This window comes from Microtus pennsylvanicus, chromosome 12 (genome assembly GCF_037038515.1).
Source record: "Microtus pennsylvanicus isolate mMicPen1 chromosome 12, mMicPen1.hap1, whole genome shotgun sequence".
In the NCBI taxonomy this organism is placed as follows: Eukaryota; Metazoa; Chordata; class Mammalia; order Rodentia; family Cricetidae; genus Microtus; species Microtus pennsylvanicus.
The window spans coordinates 66,583,403-66,607,349 of NC_134590.1; the positions used below are offsets into that span (position 1 = coordinate 66,583,403).

At 46.6% G+C, this 23,947-nt stretch overlaps 1 protein-coding gene across 3 annotated transcripts in view; it reads right to left on the bottom strand.

The window, feature by feature from the left end:
* The window catches only part of LOC142833096 (kremen protein 1), a 247,605-nt gene that overhangs the window by 59,474 nt on the left and 164,184 nt on the right, over nucleotides 1-23,947 (bottom strand). For 2 of the 3 annotated variants that reach the window (XM_075944245.1, XM_075944244.1), the window contains exon 9: nucleotides 1,554-1,716. In XM_075944245.1, coding sequence (XP_075800360.1) covers nucleotides 1,554-1,716 — 163 coding nt within the window. Of the gene's footprint in view, nucleotides 1-1,553; nucleotides 1,717-18,478; nucleotides 18,661-23,947 lie in introns of those variants that run through there. The other variant, XM_075944247.1, reaches the window with a different exon arrangement.

Consider the following 23,947-nt stretch of genomic DNA (forward strand, 5'->3'; position numbering starts at 1 on the left):
CTTTATCTTCTTCCCAGAACCTCTCAATTGCTGAGATTACAGGCACACACACAGCCATGCCTGGCTTGTAACGAACCTGCTCTTACAGTGACACATGAAGAACCACAGCGACAGCAAACCTGGGGTAGTCTGTGGATGCAAGCTAGGATAGAAGTGATGTAAAGAGACAAGGACCACAAAGGCCTGGAGTGTTAGCTTGGGCATGCGGAGGATGGGAGGCAAACAGTGGCCCACACAATCAGAAATATATGTGTTGGCTCAGCTGGGTCAACAGTGCCGGTGATTGAGATGTTCATGTACGACAACCAGAACTGAGAGCAGGGCTCTGCAGTCGCTCTTTCTTGTCCTAATGGTGTAGGAGGCAGCCTGTGCACCTGTCCCAAGAGTGATTAAATTCAACACATTGCTGAACCATGAGTCATGCTAGCACCGTCTCGGGTGTAGGGAGCTGAAAGTATAAACAAGGCGCTTGGATTTTTTTCCTCTAGTTTCTAAAAACTTGTAATTCTATTTTTATCTTTCTGTCTGTCCGTGTGTACGTGTGTGTACATGTGGATTTATGTATGTGGTGGTGTGAGGTTGGCTTTGGAGGCTTTCTCCTTTGATCTCTACATTCTTCACCGAGATGGCGTCTCACACTAGTCACCATGGCTCTCTAGGTAGCCAGCATACCCCTGGAATTTACCTCTGCCTTCGGAGCACCAGAATGCCAGGTGGGGTTTACAACAACCCAGCACTGACTTGGGTTCGCAGGATCCCAACTCTGAATCCACAGGAAGCACCTTAACCACTGGGCCATCTAGTAACTCTCTCAGTCTTAGAACCTGACCAAGGCTGGGGCTCATCTCCCAAGAAAACCATAAATATATACCTGAAGATCATGGAGTGAGATCAGAGTTCCCTGCTGGAGCCCAAAGAGGCGCATACCTGCTGCCTCACAGCTAGCATGCTGAAGAGTAGAGCTACCTGAATCCAGGAGTTCAAGCACAGCCTAGGAACATGGTAGAGGGAGGTTTGGGTCCCAGATAGCCTGAACATCTTCAGAAGCTTTGGTGAAACGCTCACTGGTGGGAGACTTACCTGAGAAAATCCTCCCAAAGAGACAAGAGTGACCAGACAGGACACAGCTCTGAAAGCCAGTATGAAAGTGAACTAAGTTAGCGAAAAGAGAGAGAAAGAGACAGAGACCAAGACAGACAGGAAGACAGAGGAAGAGACTGATTTCATCTTTATGTTTTTTATTTCTTGTGTGTGTTTCCCATCGGCAGTGACTGCAGAGGCCAAAAGAAGGTGTCGGATCCCCCAGAACTGTAGTTACCGACTATTCTGAGCGGTATTGTGGGTGCTGTGAAATGAACCTGGGTCCTCTGGAAGAGCGGCCCGTGTTCGTAACTGTTGAGCCATCTCTCCTGCACTGATTAATCCATTTTAATAAGAATGATGTGGCTCTCTGAGTTGGCCAGGAGGAGACAAGAAAGCACTGCTGTTATGAGAGGGGCTGGATAGAACTGGAGGAACCAGAGATCACCCCACAGCACTACGGCCCATCTTACCTGCAATAGTTATGCTCACCCAAACCTCCTTCCCCGCTGGGGTACTTCAGCGTGTTGTATGGATGCTGGAATGTCTCGTTCCAGAACAGACATGGCTTCCCGCCTTGCAGTGCTGTCCAGCTCTGTGTTCCCCTGTAATCTGCACCATTGGCTGTGAAACATTCTGGAAGAAGGAAAAAACAGCATACTAATTTTCTGGCAACATTTATAGTTTCCTCCCTCTCTGGTGAATGTTTTATTTGTTTTGTTTGGACCAAGCTGGAAATGGGATTGTGTTTGCTAGATCCTGGGCGGCCCGCTGGGCTGAGGGAATCTGCAAAGAGGTGCCCTGCAACGCTAGGCACTGTTGGCAGCAGGTTGTTGGGTCACTGGGGCACTCACTTCCCCTTGAAGTCTACAGGTCCCAGTGAGGACATAAACATGGAGCTGAAATGTACTGGAGCCCATGACGTGAGTCAGGAGACAAACCCCCAAATCTAGCCACGCACATGGAATTCTGGGCACTCGGAGGGGTCCCCTGCTCTCGCCAGCGTCTCTGTGTGGTAACTAGAACCAGGTCACCAGCTGTAACTGAGTGCTCCCCTACAGTCTGAAAGGCTGCTCTGACACTTGGATTTAATAAGGCCATCGGATACAGCAACGCTTTGGAATCCCAATCACACAAATCTGGGAATGACTCACATTCCCTGGTAATGAGGAACAGTCCTCTCTGCGTAGTCTGAGGTGCAACAAAACAGGGGGCAATGGAGGGCGGGGCCAGCACGCTCTCTCACCTCCTCCTGCAATGCTTTCCTAGATATGTGTTGAAAATGGTCTCAGGTCCCATTCCATGAGATGACGAATCCTCGCAGGTGCAATCACGCACTTCTAAAATCCACTTCTCCGACTCTGGGAGATGGGAGCCGAGGCTGACAGGCTTCCTCCCACATATTGTATGCATTAAATTCACAGAGGTTCATGAGAAAGGCAGAGTACAAAGAGCAATTTTTTAAAATTAGCTTAGTTGAAGCTGACAGATAGAAGCACTTCAAACACTTCTTTAAGATGTATCACTAGAACCCTGACAGTCTGGGGGAGTTCCACCGACATTCTTAGCTTTCCTCTGTTCTTCATCCTAGCACATGGCGACCTATAACTTCCGGTAATAAGGACGTGATGCTGTCTCCCACTGGGCAGTGCCTGTGCCTGTTCTAGACTACCAGGCGTGTGGACAATAGGAACACAGCTTTATTCCAAAAGAAGTTTCTCTGACCACTCAGAAACCGGACATCTTCCTCCCAGTCACACCTTCCTCCTACCAGTTAGGCACTGTGTTTTGTCTGGAACGGCACCATTTATGGATAGCTCAAATAATCTGAATCTGAGGAGACACAGAAAACCACAGCAACTTATCATGCCTGGTGCAACGTTAATATGTTAAATGTGGGTCCTCACAGACCATGAGGGCGTTAACACAAAAGTTCAAAGGATGGTGGCTCAGCATAGAGTGACAAACACAAAACCAAAGGCTCAGCTTGGGCTCACTGTCTAAATGGCCACCATCCACACCAGTTCTAGTACCTACGTCAAGTCTGAGTGTGCACCACACTGTTGCTCACACCCCACATAGGATATGCCCCACGGGACTCTAGCAGAAGCCGTCAGTGACATTCTTTCCTTCACCAACAGCAGTTCCCGGCTGACTTCCCTTCTCATCTTTAGAACCTCTGTTCTGGCCCCACTAGTCATGGGGGAACAGTTTAGGTCTCAGGGTTGCCTCCTCAGCTCTACCACCCACTTTCCACACAGAACTCAAAGGTCCCGGGAGAATGAAGGTTTGTCTTGTGGGTATTTTCAAGGCCTCCCTGCTGTAAACCCAGCTCTTCCCTTAGTCACTCACTGTGGTCAAACCACACTGGTCTGCTTTTAATCCTGGGAACACACTTCCCCATTTCCTGCCCAAATGCTCTTCCTCTAATATTTCTAGTTGCAAGATAAACACTGCCTCCTCAGAAGCCCCTCTCATCTCTGCCTCTCTTTGCCTCCTTCCTCTGTCTGGCCCACTAGGGATACACATATGTCCAGCCTAAGCCCAGATTCCACACACTCATCTCTTCCCTTCATCACTCCCCAAAACCATTCACACAGCATTCTAATCGTGTTGGGTATTCTAAACAATCGAAAGATGACTTAAAATACACGAAGGGATGCACATGAGACGTACAAAACAAGAACGTGAGTATCTGCATTGCGGAGTCCTCAGAGGACCAGAACAAATACTGCACAGATACCAAGGGGCAGCTACATTTGAAGGGATGGGAGGAGGGGATAATATATGTGTGGTATGTTCCACATCAGAGCCTTATTCCAACCTAGGCAATTCTGTTGTCCAATCAATCTTGGAGTCACAAGACTAGATTCTTTTTATTTATTTACTTATTTATTTTAAGAAGATTGGTATTTATTTATTTTTATTTTGTTTTGTTTTTTTGATTTTCATGACAGGGTTTCTCTATGTAGCCATGGCTATCCTAGAACTTGCTCTGTAGACCAGGCTGGCCTCAAACTCAGAGATCTGCCTGCCTCTGCTTCCTGAACACTGTGATTAAAGGTGTGTGCCACCACTAACGGCCTTATTTTTTTGTTTTTTAAGGACTAGATGATTCTATGAATATCAGGCCAACCTCTATCTGACCTATCTAATCTTATACATCAAAACAGAATGTTGCAGGGTTGGGTGTGGTGGCATACACCTTTAACCCAGTGTCCAGAGGCAGAGGAAGCTAGCCTAGTGTACATAGAGCATTCCAGGCCAGCCAGAGCTACTAGTGAGACTGCCTCAAAACAAAAACAAACAAAAATACATTATGTTATCTACCTTAAATATAGACAATTAGAAAATAAATTTTAAAAATGGGGGGTTGGAGAGATGGCTCAGCTGTTCAGAGTGCTTGTTGCTCTTTCGGAAGACCTGAGGTCTGCTTCCAGCACCCAAATTAGGCAGCTTACAACCACCTGGAATTCCAGCTTCAGAAGATCCAATGCCCTTTCTGGCCTCTGCAGGCACCAATACATGGCACAGGCTTACACACAAATAGGCCACAATCAAATCTAAAATCAAATCTAAAAGTGGCAAGAAAGCAGGGCATGGTGGAATACACCTGTAACCCCAGTACTTGGGAGATAGAGGCAGGAGGACCAGGAGTTCTGGGTCATCCTTGGCTACAGTCAGTTAAAGTCTAGCCTGGGTTACAAGGACCCTGTCTCAAACAAGCAAACAAGGAAATAAAAAGGCCAATGGCTCACAAGTCATCAAGAGCCATCAAAGTAGACTTTAACACCAATAGCCTCAGCAATACATAGCAACCTGTGGGGCACATTCCCAAGGATTCGGATGATCTTATTTGTACCATAGAAGAATGTGCCATGAATGGGGTGGAGATGCCATTTAGCAGCAGGAATGTGCTTTTTCTGGTTCAGTTTGTTTTCCTCAGCTCTATTCTTTTTTTTTTTTTTGAGACAGGGTCTCTTAGCTCAAGCTAACCTAGAGCTAACTAAGACTGGCCTTGACCACCTGATCCTCCTGCCCCTACTTCTCCAGCAATAAGGTCACAGGTGTGGTAGGTGGTTCTTGATTCCACTCTAAATAAGCATACTAGATTTTAATGATTTTTTTAAAACCAGACTTGCCTAGTGCAGGTCAATGGTGAGGAAAAGAGAAACAGTGCTAAGGACTGAAAGTTATCTATGCATCTTGACTGCAGCAGGGTATGGACCCGGCCTCCCCTCTTTTCTACTGTTATGAAACTGACAGAAGCTTTGTCTAGGTAAGCAAGGAGAGGCTAAAACAACAAAGAAAATCACATGGAGCCTTGCATATTCATATTTTCAGTAAAAGAGAACGAATGAAGGCAAGAGACCTAATGTCTACACCCCATTCATGAATTCATTCGACATTCACTCAGCCCTGACCACTGCCCAGGGCTGAGCAGATAGACTGGGGATTCTTGGCGTTCCCACGTTAACAGGGAACAGAGGTTCACAAGCCCACGTCAGTATCAGACAGTGGTCTGTGCTATAAAAAGAAGGATCCAGCAGGGCCTGGAGAGGAGTCGGCATCTGAGCAAAGATGTAAGGGGCTAATTGGAGAAGAGTGGGAAGAACACTGTGGGCAGGGTACAAGGTGGGCAAGCCCTGGCCAGCAGCACGGTGCCCAGAAAGCTGCTGCTCCTCCCTGACGGGTGGGGTGACTGCACCAGGACAAGCAGGGTCTCGAGGGCTACACAGACAGGCCCACACTTGAGTGCACACACAGAAAGAAGGGGGTGGGGAGGAAAGGAAGAAATGAAGCAAATTGTTCTCTGACCAAAATCCAGCTGTCAATATAAAATACACCTTCATTTATATATGCCACTTAAGTGACATAATTCAATAATTATACTTAAGAAGAAAATACAAGTCAGGCGGTGGTGGTGCATGCCTTTAACCCCAGCACTCGGGAGGCAGAGGTAGGCAGATCTCTGTGAGTTCGAGGCCACCCTGATCTACAAGAGCTAGTTCCAGGACAGCTAGGGATGTTACACTGAGAAACCTTGTCTCAAAAAACTAAAAAGAAGAAGGGAGGAGGAGGAGGAGGAGGAGGAGGAGGAGGAGGAGAAGAAGAAGGAGAAGAAGAAGAAACAAATTAATACAAGCACTGCATTTTATATTTCATGTATAAGTCAAGTGTAATGGTGTACACATTTAATCTCAGCATTTGGGGGACAGAGGCAGGTGAGTCTCTTGAGTTTGAGGCCAGCCTGGTCTATGAAGTGAGTTCCAGGACAGTCAGGGATACACAGAGAGACCTTGTCTCAAAAAAGAAAGAGAGAGAGAAAGAGGAAGGAAGGAAGGAAGAAAGGAAGGGAAGAAGGAAGGAAGGAAAGAAGAAAAAAATAAATCCTGGTCAAAACTGCAAAGCCAGTAAGTTCTGGGCCAGAGCTATAGGCAAAGACTGTCTCATAAAGCCACAGGAAAAAAAGGAACCAAACAAAAACACAAAAAACACCTACACCAAAACTATTACAAAGGACTTAATTCACCAGAATGAACACAAGGGAAAGAGAAGAGGGCCCACGTACGTTCTCCAGGTCTTCTAGGAACCACAGGGTACTCCTAAGGTCACATTGCATACATCAAGGGAATGCGCACTGCATGAAAAGGACACCCACAGTATCACTGGGGCTCAAGAACCTCAGCCTTCTCTTCTGCCCAGTATGCTTTGTCCCAGGCTCCAAAGCAACAATGCCAACAGACCCTGGACCGAAGGCTCCCAAATTGTGAGCCCCAGATACGCCTTTCCTTCAGTTGGTGGTCTCAGACAGTAATAGGAAATTGGCTACAAGATGGACATGGTGGCCCATGCCTGTGATCCCAGCACTCAGGGCACTGAAGCAGGAGAACCACTGTGAGTTCCAGACCAGCCCAGATACCAAGGCAAGAGCCTCTCACAGAAGCAAACCCAGTGCTTAGGAGGTGGAGCAGAAGTTCAAGTTCCTCCTCAACTACAGAGCAAGTTAAAGGCCAACTTCGGCTACAGAAGACCTAACATACCACTCCAAACTGACAAAGAATGTTTCACTCACGGGGAATCTATGGAATTACTGATTTTAGACTAGAATTATAGTTGTATTTCCATGTGACATGTATGAGAGTCCATGTTTCTTTTAATTCACCAAAACTTAAGTCTGTGTTCTGCCTGGATGACTCAGCACCTCTATGGACCATGTTAGAAGTAACTGGCTAATTTTAGCCTGCTTTGAAATCAACATGGAAGCTGGGCATGGTGGCTCACACCTTTAATCTCAGCTTACAGGAGAAACAGTCAGCTCAAGGCCAGCCTTTGTCACAATATGTGTTTTTTTTTTAAAGAATCCTTATCATTTGGAGATAAGAACTGAAGCATACACAAATGAAATGAGATGATATCTGAGATTTGTTGCAAAATCCCGTAAGTGCTGCGAGGGAAGCCGAGAATGAAGGAACAGTAATCACAGTTGGGAACTGTGACTCTACACAACAGGTATTTGTGGCTTTCCTGGACTATTTTTGTACATTTCTCAATATCCCATAATAAAAAAATGGAAGCCATCCTAAAAATCATTAAATAGCATACTGCTTTGTAATAAATATGCCTTAGCTTCTTGTCAAGCATCATAAACTCAACCAGCCAAGTTTGTAGCCATCTAGACTCCAGACGAACACTCACATATTATTTCTTGTATTACACATTAACTTTGCAACGTGAACATAGGACAGGCTGTACTTCTTCCCAAAGTAGAGTAAGCACATAAATAATCACTATAATTTTTTAGGCATCAGTAGCTTTTCTATTAAAATACCTTTTAGAGTTTCCTTTTCATTTAAGGAGACAATGTTCTTTCTGTTTTGTTTTGTTTCTTTTTTTTTTCTTTTTTTGTTGTTTTTATTAAGCTATATATTTTTCTCCACTCCTCTTCCTTCCTCTCCCCTTCCCTTCTACCCTCTCCCATGAACCCCTTGCTCCCAATTTACTCAGGAGATCTAGGAGACGATGTTCTTAAAAAGAGTAACAGGGGCTGGGCGGTGGTGGTGCACACCTTTAATTCCAGCTCTCGGAAGGTAGAGGCAGGTGGATCTGTGTGAGTTCGAGGCCAGCCTGGTCTACAGAGCTAGTTCCAGGACAACCAGGGACATACAGGGTAAGCACAGGACCAGAGGGTTAAATTCAAAATATGACATAGAGTGGGTCTTATTATTTGTTAAGCAAAAATTTAAAAATGAAGCTGAGGGCTGGCGAAATGACTCAGTTAGTAAAGACAATTTAATTAATCATTTAAGTTTGACACTCAGGCCGAGTGGTGATGCACGCCTTTAATCCCAGCAGAGGCAGGTGGATCTCTGAGTTCGAGGCCAGCCTGGTCTATAGAGTAAGTTCCAGGACAGGCTCCAAAGCTACAGAGAGAAACCCTGTCTCAAAGAGAGAGAGAGAGAGAGAGAGAGAGAGAGAGAGAGAGAGAGAGAGAAAAGAAAAAGAAGTTTGACACACTTCCACATGGTTGAAGGACAGAGCCAACTCCAGCAAGTTGTCATCCGACCTCCAACACGAGCATCGGCGCAACTCAGTCTCTCTGTCTCTCTCTCTCACACACACACACACTAAAATATAATTAATTTTTTTCTAAAATGAAGCCGGAATAAATATACACACCTATAATCCCAAGCACTAAGGAGGCAGAGGCAGGAGGAGTCACAAATTCTAGGACAGTCAGGGCTACATAGACAAAAATAAATGAATGAACAAACAAATAATTTTTTAAAAACTAGTTGTCAAAATAGAGAAGGTGTCTTGGGAGATGGCCTGCCCCATCTGGCTCTCATCTGGAGTATGCTTCCCTCCCACACAGGCAGCGCCCACTGGGAAACACGCTATGGGTGTTGCTGCTGACATGTGTTTTTGCTGGGAACAGCCACCATGAACGTGCAGCAGTGCTTGAGGAATTTCTACGTACCATTTAGAACAGTGGCTCTCAACCTTCCTAATGCTGTGACCCTTTAATACAGTTCCTCATCCTGTGCTGACCCCAGTCATAAAATCATTTCATTGCTACTTCATAACCGTAATTTTGCTACTGTTATGAATCATAATATAAATAACTGATTTGTGATCCCCAAAGGGCTTACACCCCATAGACTGAGAACCACTGACTGATATATATACATTGTGATTCACAATGCCCTGGCACACAATAGATAGAAGATAGCTGGGGTTTGTTTAGTGATTTTTTTTGTGTGTGTGTGTGTGTTCTGAGAATGGAAGCCCCAGGCAGTTTCTGTGCTAACTGAGCAGTTCCTAACATACACACAGATAAAACAAGCCTTAGTTTAAGAGGGGTAGTAAGAAGTTATCCACTCAGCAGAGTCCTAAAACGTTTCATTAACAACCAAGTTCCTTGAGGGACCTTACTGTCAGGGACAAGAGGACATATTCCATCATGTGCTGATGATATAAACCATTATTTACACATGTAAGCACAACAACATACTACGTGGGCCTACCTGACCAATGATATGAACCATTCATTTATCTACGTAATATGTGAGCACCATGATGTACTCTAATTGAGGTATTTATCTACAAAAAGCCCGTCCAATCTTGAAATTAGATTTCACACAAAAATGTTTTTCAATTAAGGAGACAGAAAACATGACATATTTTCAGATTTCTGAATTCTGCTTTCTGATGGACAGTATCTCAGTTTACTCTCAAAAAACAACCAAACAAAGCCCTCAATAAGACATAGCTGCAGGGCAGGGACAGGAAGGGCACCAACCGATCACAGAGTTCCTGGCGGCTCAGACACTGGCCACCTGATGTGCCTCAAAGTGCCCAGTTGCCTTCTGGTGAGCTTCTCAAGCATTTTACCCTTTTTTGTTTTGGGGACCCAGTTCAGGGTCCCCCACTGTTATTGTCACACACTGTGTTAAGATCTTTTGTTTTTGTTTTTTGTTTGTTTGGCTTTTGGTTTTTTTCGAGACAGGGTTTCTCTGTAGCTTTAGTGCCTGTCCTGGAACTAGCTCTTGTAGACCAGGCTGGCCCCGAACTCACAGAGGTCCACCTGCCTCTGCCTCCCGAGTGCTGGGATTAAAGGCGTGCGCCACCACCGCCTGGTTACTGTAATTTCAAAATAAAATTTAGGCACATAGAAAAAAAATTAGCCCAGGATGGCCAGGGCTCCACATAGAAACACTGTCTAGAGTTAAAAAAGGAAAAAAGAAAAAAACCAAAAAAGACAGCTCACAGAAAGAGCTGTTTTTGTTTATGTTTGTCAAATGAGGGAAGACAATAAATGCATAGCTGGGGGGTTCTGTTACACAATCAAGTACCCTACTTTCCTTGCCTGTGGACCAGTCTTTCTGACTGCGTGGTAATCACCTCTGAGAAGTTCCAGGCAGTTCTGTGTAAGTCAAGTACTTAAAAGTCAAATACCTGCTAATTAAAAAAAACAAAAACAAAAACAAGCCTGTCAGACCTTGGTGTCCAGCGATCGTCACCCCATCTGAGGTAGAAGGGCTGTAAACACAAAGCTAGCCTCTGATAGATAGAGACACAGTCTCCAAACACAAACTAAAGCTGAGGATGTAGCCCAGCTCTGGGTTCTCTCTCCATCAGTTAATAAAACAGGCATGGTGACAGATACCTATAACCTCAACATTCAGAAACCAAAGGCGGAAAAATTATAGTTCAAGACCAGCTTAGGCTACATGAGCTCCTGTCTATGAACAAACAAACAAACAAACAAAATAACAAATTAATAAAATAGACGATAAAGTCGCCCCTGTGCCTTTTGTTTTTTTAGGACAGGCCAGTCTTGATCGATGGTCTTCAACATCTGATCTCCCTGCTTCTACCTTAAAAGAGATGGGATTCCAGTCGTGCGGTGATAAAGCATGTTTTACTTGGTGCTGGGAATGAACCCAAAACTTTGTGTGGGCTAGGCCAACATCTTGCCAACTGAGCCATTCTTATATTCTGAGTATATTGTAAGCGGGAAACACCTGGTTCACAGCTATACCTTACCTCATGATCATGAGCAATCCTATTTCTTTTTTTCTTTTCAGGCCTCAATCAAGACTTCACTCGTGTTAGGCAAGTGATATGGTCTACTGAGTTATATCTAGAGCCCTTACCAATCCTATTTTGCACTGTCTAAAGCGCTCAATTGGACTAAAAATGCATTAAGTAAACTTATAAAACCCAGACTCCAGACAAGTTTTATCGGCACTGCCTGTCAGATGATCAGCAAGTTCTCCAATAATGGAGTCCTGCAGGGTGTGGTCCTTGTTTCAGGGAACCAGGCTCTGGGCTTTCCAGCTCTCTTTAGCTGATATGGGATGGCCAAATAATAGCAGTGTTCCTGCGGAGGGGCTAATTGCCAGGTGGACAAGCTATCTCTGGAGCACATCGTCAAAGCTAACCCTACAGCAATAGTCACTGGCTTCTATGCTCTGGCAAGAGGCAAACAAGTCCCAGGGAGAGATAACAGTGTGCAGCAGACATCTGATAAGGACTTGATAATTGATCCCCACATAAAAATCCAACTCAAGAATCACACTTCAGAAACGCTGGCCAGGGAGAAGAGTCAGAGCTAAGGCTGTGATCTATACAGGGAGGAGGACTGGCAGTGCTGTCATCGCAGACACCTGGAGCAGCGAGGCCGAGGACAGAGTGCGGCCAACAGAATAACTCATGACTGTCTCATGCAGTGTGTCAGCTCAGCAAATGGAGCACAAAGTGCTCCGTTACATCTGAGCTTCAGACCAATGCTAAGGAGGGACTGGGGATGTAGCTCAATGGTAGAGCACATGCCCAGGCTTGCAAGGTCCTGAATTCTACCTTCAGAACTGAAAAACAAACAAACAAATGCAAATTTCCCCCTACACCTAACCCTAACCCAACTACTGAATAATTTCTTAGACCTATTCTTAAACGTTGAATAAGGTACACTGAAACTAAAAAATTACTTTGTGTTTACCCGAATCCAGGTGGGCATCCTATATTTAATCTGACAATCTTAAATGGAAGTAGAAAGGCAGGAAATCATAGGCGTCCTCACTCTGTGCAGGTTTACAGAAGGCTATGCACTGAAATGCTAAAGGAACTTAGATGTGGACAATAGAAAATGTGCTTTCTTTCTCTGATAAGGTCTCATGCAAGCCAAGATAGCCTCAAACTTGCTTTATAACAGAGGCTGGCCTTGAACTCCTGACCCCTGCTTCTCCACCTAGAAAGCTAGGATTCTAGGTGTGTGTTACCACATCTAATGTCACGCTGTTGTTTCTCTTCCTTCTCCTTCTTCTTCTAGACGGGTTTGGTTTGTGCCTAGGCTAGCTTCAAACTGTTGATTCTCCTGCCTCAGCTTTTCTGAGTGTTGAGAGTGTAGATATGTATTGTCTCGGCTGGGTGTGGTGGCACACACGCCTTTGATCATAGCATGCAGGAGGCAGAGGCGGGCAGGATTGTGAGTTTGAGGCCAGCCTGGTCTACAGAGCCAGTTTCAGGACAGGTAAAAATGATGTTGATGTGAGTTGCCTGCCCTTAAGCCACAGTGAAAAGACAAAATGATGACACAGGGCAGGGTTTTTTTCCCTCAGCACCATCCTTACAGATAGGTGATTCTCAGGCGTAGAGGACTGCTCCATACATTCAAGAGTGTTTAATAGCACCCGGGCTTCAACCCACTGGACAGTAAAAGCATCCCCCATGTAACAATTAAAAAAAAATGTCTCCAAGTATTACAGATTTTTCCTGGGGAGCGAAATCTCCTTCTGTTGAAATCACTGAGTTAGAAGAAATGGCCAAATGAAGAGAAAGTGTCACATCCGTTAACCAGTGGTCACATAACAAAAGACTGTTCTCAAGGGAGACGTTCTCAGCTCTACTGGGGCCCTCCAAAACCATAACAGGGAGGAGAAAGACTGGTCACTTCAGCTAAGACAATTAGGAACCCTTCAGCTGCCAGAAGCACTTAGGAAGACTCTCGGGTGAGCCAAGCCAATGACGTCCTGTATAACCATGCATACATCACGCAGGCAGGACGGTGCACCCAGCCTTTGAAGAGGCTCTTTTTAAGCTAACCTCCTCTTCAACTGAACTGTTTCCAAATCTCTTCCTGCCATTTGGAAGCTGAGTGATTCTCAGCTGAAAAGGCCTGTGTGCGCGAGGTGCAGATGGCAGCAGTTAGGGCCCTCACCAGATGCTGCAGCCTCTAATTTGATTGAAAGGATATAATTAGACAACAGAAACACTTTAATGAAAGAGCAAAACATGGAGGGAGGGAAGGATTGAAGGCCCTTAACTGATGCCAAAACACCCACCAGTAATAGAGGCTTTGAGTCTGGGGCAAGGCAAGGGGAAAGCCCCCGAAAAAGACAGTCCTCACCCTGTTTATTTCCCCATAGACAGAGAAATGGGGATTTTATTATTGTAGATTTCCACTGTATTTTATGTGGGAACAAACTGATTAGAACCAGAAGATTCTTCGGAAGAACTTCAAAGAAAAATAAATATGACTTCTGTGGTCATTATTAAAAATATTTTTACCAGCCCAGTAATTTTCTTTGAAGATGAATTTTTATAGATTGAACAGCAGCAAGTAATTTACATACTAAGACGGGATTGGCTAGCAATCCCTACTATTCTAGAAAGCTGCCATGTTGGCTGCCATGTTGTTATTTGATTTGGGGATACCAAGAAAGCTACAAACACCATAATGTATCTACTTTGAGGATAAAAAGAAACCACACAGTGTCCTCATACAGGCTGATGGCTACTACCATTATGATTCATCTTTAAAAGTTGCCTATGCTGTCTTTACTCTTTCCTGGCTTTAAAGCTCTGAGTGTGAGTATACTGTTCTGGTTCTAACCAAGAATCTAAGCAAACAGAAAGAAATGCAACCCCCAGAGTCTGCAGTTGCTAATGTGCTGTGACACTCGGGTTTTGGAAGCAGTCACAGCCTCCTTAGTCCACTAGGAACAGGGCCTCGCCCTTGCGGTAAATTGAACAATAAAAGTTTAATGCTTTGGTTATGTGCCAGGGATTAAACTGTGGCGGGAGAATCTGGAAGCTGGTCCTCGCAGGGGTGAACCCCCAAAAGGGCCCTACTGCAGAAGTAAGAGGGACACTGTCAACTCTGCCCATAAGATGTCCGTCTTATAAAGTGCCCTCCACTTCATCCCTTTTCAGGCTGGTACAAGGACAACCTAAGGAGGTGCTTACCTAGGAAGAGGTTGGAGGAGAAGGCAAACTGTATAGAATAACATTTCTACAACTGCCCCTCTTCTCTCCCTGCTCTGCCTGAATAGAGACTGTCTTAAGAGGATGAGGTCTAGGGATACGACGTCGCATCTTGGGAGGAACACTGATGACGACAAGAAAGAGGGAAGCATGGTTGGACCTCAGTGCCCACCGTACCTAAAAGAATACTCCTGGTTCTAAAGCAAGTGTCAAGGTCAAACTGAACACAGAAGGAACGTCAGTCATCCTTCTTACCTGTGTGGAGGCTGCACCCTGCACCAGTCAGAAATGCATCTGCCAAATGGAGCAGAGGCTGGAGGAAGCGCTCCGACCTCTAAACACGTGCAGGGGTGCTGGGGAACCTCAATTCCTAATATTTGTTCTCATTCAGGAGGTAAAACCTCAGACAAAAGCTACAGACATCAACTGTGGGCGTCTCCTGAGCATTTCCATGAACTGTCCAGCAGCACAAACACAACTGGCTTGTTAGGTTTCAGTGTTTCACTTTGTTTTTCAAAATTCTTTAATTAAAACAAAAAACCCCAGCTATCCAAAGCACACTGCTGTTTTAACAGGACAGCAGAAGTGTAGCAGTAAAAACCAATAGCTTAGGAAGTGCCAGGAGTTTGGACTCTTCCTCCCCTGTCCCCCTTGGTCGTTTCTCTAGGTCTCAGGGCTGGTGCCACCTGCTGCCTGACTTTTTCTCTGCCGGTTTCGCTGAGTGAACAAACTAGGGGGCGGCTCTGAGGTAGGAATTATTTCCTTAAGCAGTGCACTGAATTACACTGAATTCTCACTTATTAATGATCGGAATTTATGTATACAAGCTTTTCCCAGTTGTATCTTTTTAAAAATCATGGTAAAATACAAAATTTACCATTTTAGCTAGCATTTCTTCCTTGCTACATTGTACAGGCAGGCTGCGAGCCTCCAACTACTCTCTTACTTCAGCCCTCCAAATAGCTGCATACATCCAAAATACAGCACATGTCACTGTGCCCGACTCGCATGTGTCTGTCAAAGCTAATTCATAGTAAGGGTAAAAGGTTCATCCACTGGCCAAAATCAGCCCTCTTTGTTGCTTTTTCCAGATCAATAAACACTTAAGTCAATTCACGTGGACCTAGTGCAAGACTTAGAACAAGTACAGCCTATGGACCAAATCATGACCCATAAACTAAGTTATGGTTAGTTATGTAAGCTTTTAATTATAAAAATTCAAAAGGACAATATATTAAGACATGTAAAAATAATATAAACATTCAAATTTCAATGTCTAAAGAGTTTTATTAAAACACAGTAATGCATTCAGGTGGTACACACCTTTGCTCTCAGCCTTTGGGAGAGTAGATATTTGTGAGTTCAAAGCCAGCCGTGTGTGTGTGTGTGTGTGTGTGTGTGTGTGTGTGTGTGAGAGAGAGAGAGAGAGAGAGAGAGAGAGAGAGAGAGAGAGAGAGAGAGAGAGAGAGAGCGAGCGCTATATAGTGAGACCCTGTCTTGGAAAAAAACAAAAACAAAAACAAAATAGCAATGCCTGTTCATTTGTCTTGACTACTTTTGCCTCTAGAGTTGGAGGTAAGTGAGAGCAACTGTGGCCGTCTATGGCCGATAAAGCCTGAATCATTTACTGTGGCCGTCTATGGCCGATAAAGCCTGAATCATTTACTGTTTTGCCTTGGTCTAGAGCCTCATGAGAGTTCCAAGATCAAAAATTCTAAACTAGGGGCCATCAAGACAGCTCAGGAGGTAAAGGTGTTTGAATCAAGCCTGGAAATATGAATTTAATCTCTGGGACCCACAGAATAGACAAAGAAAATTGGCTCCCAAAAGTGCTCTGACCTCCATATTCAAGACATTATACCCCCATGCTCATAACCACCAATAAAAAAAACACTTTAAAGATTTTAGATTCTAAACTAAAGATGGTTTACTGCCTACTGCCAAAAATCCCCAATTTTGATATTATGAAGCTATAAATTTGTCTTAATCATTTTGCTTTTGGTCTATCTATACTAAACTCTGAGCACATTAATAGCTGTATTGAACGCACCAACTTGCATTTGTTAGCAGTGAGCCCAAATGCAATACTTTCTTGCTTTAAGATTTATAAAATGAAAGCTGGGCATTGTGGTGCACACCTTTAATCCTAGACTCGGGAGGCAGAGGAGGTGGATCTCAAAGTTTGAGGCCAACCTGGTCCACAGATAAGAGTTCCAGGACAACCAAGACTACATAGAGAAACTCTGTCTCAAAAATACAAAACAACAACATAAGATTTATAAAAGGGCTCACTGCTATCTTAAACAACAAATTCCAGACGAGAAGGTAGGGGAGTATGGTGAGAGGCTAGAAAAGACTCGGCGACTAAACCTCCGTCTTCCTTCTTATCAGTTGTGAAAGAAGAGAAAGCACGTCAGAAGAAGAATGGAGAGACGGGGGATCATTTGGGGTTGACTACACACTATAATTAGAATAACACAGAAGGGGAATGAGCTAACTGTTTTCATAAAGTCAGCATTCAAAAATGCAAACCACCAGTAATTTAAATATTACAAAGTTGTGCAGAATATAAGTATTGGAATAATTTTTTCCATCCACAAAATTTTAGAGAAAATTATAGTATCACAAAATATGAAATGGTAAGTTTGGCATATTCTCAGTATACAACTTTTTTTTTAATTGGAAAGGATTTAACAAACTAGTGGCTAGGCTCTTGACAGTATGTGATGCCGAAAACCATGTGGTGTGTCTCTGAAACTGCTTCTGGAACCAGAGGGGAAATGTCACAAAAGCACTGATGTAGCAGAATGCTAAGAAAGCGGGCTGATGAGATTCTAAAGCACGAACTGTTTCCCAACAGCCATGCATTTGTCCATACCCAAGACTCCTAAACAAAAGCATCCCGACTTACCCAAGAGCTGCATCTGACCTAACAAGGCAAAGGTGCCTAGCACATGCCACCTCCAGCAAGCACTGGCAGAACAGGCTCACGACGCTTTTCAGAGCTATATTACTGTGCCCTTTCCACAGCGGAAACCAGCCTATTTCTGCCCGCACCTCTCTCTCCACAGAGTACACTAAATTCCGAACACATAGATGACAAAGTGGAGCTAAGGGGTTACTAGGTTACAGTTATGTTGACACGTCCTAGCTCTAGGAACGTCCTCCCTCCTTGCTCACATACAACAGCAGAAGTGGGCAAATTATAGAAGTCCCATAGAAGTCACCAATCACCTAGAAACCACTTGTATCGAGCTTCAGTTTTGGAGTGTTGAGAACCGTTCATTCTGCAGTTCCAAAGCCCACCTTTGCCTTTTGCCAGGATTCCCAGGGTAAACCAGGTGTCTAGTATTTAGTGAACTGGAAAAGACTATAAAAAATATTTTAAGTATTTACTAACGGCCGTTTGTACATGGTGGTACACTCTATGCATGTTGCCTACAGTGTATCACTAACACTCGGCACGGGAGTAAGTTATCATCGTCCTCCCTTTTACAGATCTACTAACCGAGGTTCACGGAGCTCAAAGTTTGTCTTAAAATCACACAGAAAATAAGTCTCAGCCTTTTCTCTAATCCAAGCTGGCAAGAAAACAAAGCAACTTCAGAGTTTTCTTTCATCAGCAAAACCCTGTCTTTGCAACATCCCAATCTGCAACTTAGGGTGGAGACCCCAGCGGCAGGTTCACCAGTATATGCTCAGCACCCAACAACCCGCAAAGAAACTGAACTGGGCCGGACAACATCCTCATGCCTGTTCTTCCACGGGAAGGGATTCTGAGGCAAGGAAGGGCGTGGGGAAACTGAGCAGAGCCCAGCTTCTATCCTGGCTGAGGACACCACCTCGGGCGGACCGCGCGGGGGACTCGGCCTGGGAAGCAGGACGCCGTACTCGGCGTAGCCCGCACTGGTACGGGCGACCTTAGCCGTCACGCATCCCTTCTCTCCCGCAAGCAGTGAGCTGAGTCTCACAAAGTTCGAAGCCGGCGCGCGGGGCAGAGTCCTGGTAACGGGGCAGGCGCATCCACGCCGCGTTCCGGGACAGAAGCCCAGGCATCGCGTTCGCCGGGGTCCACGCGCGAGGGAAGGAGAGCCGGGCGTGGGGAGGGGAGGGCCGGGGTCTCACTCACCGGGGCCGGGGCGGGGGCCGGGCGCAGGCCGGGCCGCCAGAGTGAGCGCAGCGGCGGAGAGCAGCGCGAGGCGGGCGGCGGGCGGCGCCATGGGCCGTCAGTGCGGGACCCCCGGGCGCGGCCCGGGGCAGAGGGGGCAGCACCGGGAGCCGGGGACGGCCATGGGAGCAAGACGGAGCTCAGCGTCGCCCCGCCCCGCCCGGCCCGCCCCGCCCCGCCCTCCTCAGCACCGCCCCGGCTGCCGGCCGCCCGGCAAGGCTTCAGAGCGGGGCCGACTGCGCATGCTCGCCCTGCCCCGCCGCCTGCCACTCACGCCCCCGAGCCCGCCCCCGCCTCTCCTGACCCCGCCCCCAGGGGCCGCTAGGCGAGGCCACTGGAGGTGAGGCATCTACAGGTGAGGGTGTCCCCACGCTGAGGGTTGGCGGGGGTGACAGGCCCGGCGCCCAATGACCCCAGCTCCACCCTCACCTGGGTCGTGACCCACGCGCGGGCTCCACCACAGCAGTAGTAAACATACAGCCTTCTCTTGCTAGGCTCATGGTAGTGGTTAGCCAAGGCTTGTAAGACCCCCTCGGCTCGTATCCCACTTGGTCACTGGTAAGCTCTTGTACAAGTTTAAAGCAAACGGGGCTGCCTTCTGCTAAGTGGAAGGTCGACACCATCTGCTCCCCAAGGCGGTTGTACAAAATGAGATGTGGCCTGGAAAGAACGCACTAGCACAGCAGGAGCTCAAAAAGTGTGGAGTTCTTTCTCCTGGAGAAGTCCTGCAGCTATCAGAGCGACAGCATACCGAGCCCTGTATAGAATCCTATCGCATCCTGTGTCAACTAGGGCAACTTATTTCTCTTTAAAAAAATATTTTATTTATTGCCGGGCAGTGGTGGCGCATGCCTTTAATCCCAGCACTCAGGAGACGGAGGCAGGTGGATCTCTGTAAATTAGAGGCCAGCCTGGTCTACAAAGCGAGTTCCAGGACAGTCAGAGCTGTTACACAGAGGGGTAAAATATACATACATTATTTTATCTATGTATGGGGGGGGGAGTGCGTGCGTGAGGTCAGAGAACCACTTGAGGGAGTCCGTTCTCCTTGTGCCATGTGAGTTCTGGGAATCGAACTTAGGCCGTCAGGTTTGATAACAAGTGCCTTTAACTGCTGAGCCATTGTACCAGTTTCTTCTTCTTCTTATTATTATTATTTATCATTATTTTAAGTCAGGTTCTCACTATGCAGTCCTGGCTGACTTGGAACTATGTAGATCAGACTGGCCTCGAACTCACAGAGATCTTTCTGCCTACGCTTTCTAAGTGCTGGATTAAAGGTGTGTGCCCCCACTCCCCGTTAAATTATTTTTGATTATCATAAAATGAGTGACACTATTTATATATTGTATTTGCTCAACCATCAGCAAAACAGGGACAATGAAAGACCTCAAGATTCAAAGAGATATAAGCAACTAAAATGCTCAACTCGATGGGACAGGCGCTGTGTCTACTGCACACCGGAGACTGGGGTTCCTGAAAGCTGGTGGCTTAAACTTGGCCTCCGCGAGGCAGGACCTTTTCCCCTCACCCTTCTCTCCCCCACCCCGCCTCATGTCTCGAATCTCCTTCCTCCTCCTCACACCCCCAGGCAGCAGGGATTTTCCTATTGCCCTCTCCTAAAACGCCACGGTGACGCATGGCGGGACAGGTCCGGGCCTCGCACCGGGAGCTTTCAAGTCCTTGGTCCCGGACAGGCAAGTGTGGGCCTGCGCCCTGTTGGGCGGCAGGATCTCCTGTGCCGACTCGCTGCGCCCGGAGCAGGGCTGGGCCTTCGTAGCCCTGCGAGATTCCCTGGTCTGCATGGGGTACACCCATTCCTGTGCCCCTCGCCCTCTTGCTGGGCCTGCTTTCCCCCTGCCTGGCCACAATCTCGAGGTAGCTTCCAGAGCAGGGGCCCCAAGGGCGTAGCTACCTCCCACGAGGCGCCTGCCTTTCTGTCCCTCTCCACCCACACCATCCAGAGCTGTGGCAAGAAGAATCTTGTTCAATTGTTTGTTTTCCCTGTAGTCCCTGAATTCAAGAACCTTCGGTGCTCCTGAGTGGACGCCCCCACTACCCAGTGGGCACACCCTCCACCTGCTAGTGAGAACACAGCTTCCATGTTCCACACGTGGGGCTGTTGTATAAGTTTTTTACTCAGGGCCTGACATGAACCATGAGTATTGGCCATTACTAAGTAGAGTTTCTGCCCACAGTTGGAACGAGGGCAGTAAAATTATCACTTAGTATGTGATAACCGCGGAGGACTGCTAACACCCTCTCTAGAGGAAGGGCCTGTCACAGCATCCTACCCTGGGATTCCAGCCTCACTTCTGTCCCAGGTGCTTGTGATCTCGGGAGATGCAGCTAGAGCATACAGGACTTGGAAGGCCTGCTGAAGGCAGCTCTCCACAGGGCTGTTTCTCAGAGGTTGTTACCCAAGGTAGGATAGGGCTTTTTGGTGGGATGCCTGCCTGCCTTTGAGTCACTCAAGTTCCTGTGGGAAAGCCAAATACATTTATTGGTTCACAAAACTGGGCTTGGGTGGAGTCTCCGTTGTCTACTGTCGGTGCTAAATTTAGGGCTATTGGGTGTTTGTTCAGCCTCCTCAGGAAAAGCAACGCAACACCAGCCTTTTTGCTCCTCCAGCAAGACCCCAGGCCTCTGTACCCCTGACTTGAATCACCTTCAAAGGGGAGAAAATGAACAGGTAACATTGGTGCAGACTCTAGGTAGAGGTGAACCTGCTCCCCCGCTCCGCCTCAAGAAATAATCAGTAATGGGGTGGGAATGTAGCTCAGCAGAGTGTTCACCCAGCGCGCCAAAAGTCCCGAGTTCAACCCCCAGTACCAGATAAGCAAGGTGGCCGGCACACACATGCCTGTCACCTCAGCTTTTGGGAGGTAGAGGCGGGAGAAACAAGAGAGTCCAAGGTCATCCTCAGATACACAAGAGCAAGGCCAGTCTGGGCTACACAACACAGTCTCAAAACAAAGATGCATAGTTAGGAACATGGGAAGTGCTGAGGACATAGTCCCTGATAGGGCAGCCCAAGTTCAGGGTGTGTGTGTGTCTAACACACCCCAGAGCACTGTAGAGAAACCAGCTTAACGATGCTCGGTGCATGTTAGGCCAGCACGCTGAGTCACATCTACAACCCCAACCCTAAATATTTGTTGAAGGAAGGCAGGCTCACATCTGTCGGGAGAGAGGGGGGGGGGAGACAGAGAGAGAGACAGAGAGAGAGACAGAGAGAGAGAGACAGAGAGAGAGAGAGAGAGAGAGAGAGAGAGAGAGAGAGACAGAGACAGAGACAGAGAGCAAGCAGTAGCCTAACTTGAGTCTTTGGGTCCCATCCAAAACATGAGGATGTTTTGCACCCAAAACAACAGGGACGCTGGGGAGAAGCTCAGCAGGACAGTACTCTGCAATTTAAATTCCCTACAGTTCACTAGCCTCTGTATCTCCTTTGGGTGTCAGAGGAGAAAATGGGAAGGGAACACACAGGAGACTCAAAACAAAGTTATTTTGACCAACCCAAGGTGTCCAGGCTTCATGACAATAGCTTTAGACGATTCTGCTCCTGGGCTGTATAGAAAGTTGCCCTTGCAGGACAACTTTTCACTAGGCTCTAGTATAATAAGAATGGGCTCTACAGTTTGTACAGCTGAATAGGAAGTGGAAATACAGGGTTCTAGCTGGGCATGGTGGTGCATGCCTTTAATCCCAGCACTCGGGAGGCCAGCCTGGTCTACAGACAGAGTTCTAGGACAGTCAGGGCTACATGAGAAACCCTAAATACAAGGCCCTATGTTCAGACTTACTGAGGTGGAGGGATTGTTGGATGCTCAGTGGCAAAGAGTGAGAGCCTGTCTCAAACAAAACAGAAGAATTTCAAGATGATGACAGCAGAGCATTAAAAAATGGTTTCAAAGCCAGGTGGAAGGCTGGAGAGATGGCTCAGAGGTTAAGAACACTGGCTGCTCTTCCAGAAGTCCTGAGTTCAATTCCCAGCAACCACATGTGGCTCACAACCATCTGTAATGAGATCTAGTGCCCTCTTCTGGACTGCAGACATACATGCAGGCAGAACACTGTATACATAATAAATTAATCTTTTTTTTTAAAGATTTATTTATTTATTTATTTATTTATTTATTTATTTATTATGTATACAACATTCTGCCTCCATGGATGTCTGCACGCCAGAGGAGGGCACCAGATCTCAGTACAGATGATTGTGAGCCACCATGTGGTTGCTGGGAATTGAACTCAGGATCTTTGGAAGAGCAGTCAGTGCTCTTAATCTCTGAGCCATCTCTCCAGCGCCAATAAATAAATCTTTAAAAAATTTAAAAAAATATTTAAAAAAAGCCAGGTGGAAGTGGTAGCGCACACCTTTAATCCCAGCACTCTAGAGGCAGAGGCAGGGAGATCTCTGAGTTCAAGGCTGGCCTGGTCTACAGAGCAAGTTCCAGGACAGGTAAAGCTATGCACAGAAATCCTGTCTTGAGCACCTTCTCTCCCCCAAAAGTTGCAGCTTTTCTAAGCCCTTTGGATCTTGGTCACTACACAGGAGGCACACTCATGAAAGTGAGACCCTGTGTGTAATTCAGCCTGTGAGCGCCTGCCCATTGGGCAGCTGTGAGACAGAGGCATCCCCTGGCCTTCCCTCCCCCCACCTTTTCTCTGAAGCTAAAAGCCCAGCACAGGTGATGGAAACATCCCACGAGAGGCTAAAAATACAGCTGAGTGTGTCTAGGTCATGGCACTCACGGGCTCAAGGTCTTTTGCTCAGCTATGTGGTGTTGGCCTCCGACGGGAGCAGCCCCAGATGCTCGCTTCCGTGCTTTGCATGCCTGGGAGCTTCGGAGCCTTATTTCATGGAAAGAATGAGGACATTCACGGAAGCCCCTTGCCTTCAGGAAGATGCTGCCATCCGAGTCTATTTGCCTGTTTACACTTTCCAGTCAGGTCCTTTCCTCTTCCTGGGAGGCCTACCTAAGCTGGTGGGGTTTGGCTCAGTCTGGCATTTAAAATTGGAATGATTTTGCTCAGACATTGTCATGTTGCAGACAGGCACAACACAAGGGTGTGTGCATCTAGAGATTTTACTTGCCAGGCGAAGTGGTACACACCTTTAAGCCCAGCACTTAGAGGCAAAGGAAGGAAGGTCTCCGTGAGTTTGAAGCCAGCACGTCCAAACACAGGAAGCTCCATGCTATCCAGGGCTACAGAGTGAGACACTGTCTTAAAAAAAATTCCTGTGCCTTGCAGTGTGTATGATCATAAGATTATATCCACAGAACCCTCCCCCAAGTGTTAAGAAGGAGGCCCTGAGAACCAATGAGATGCTTCAGCAGAGCAAGACCCATGCCACCAAGGCTAGTGACCTGATCACTGGGACTCACATAGCAGAAAGAAAGAACTGATTCCCGTAAATTGCCA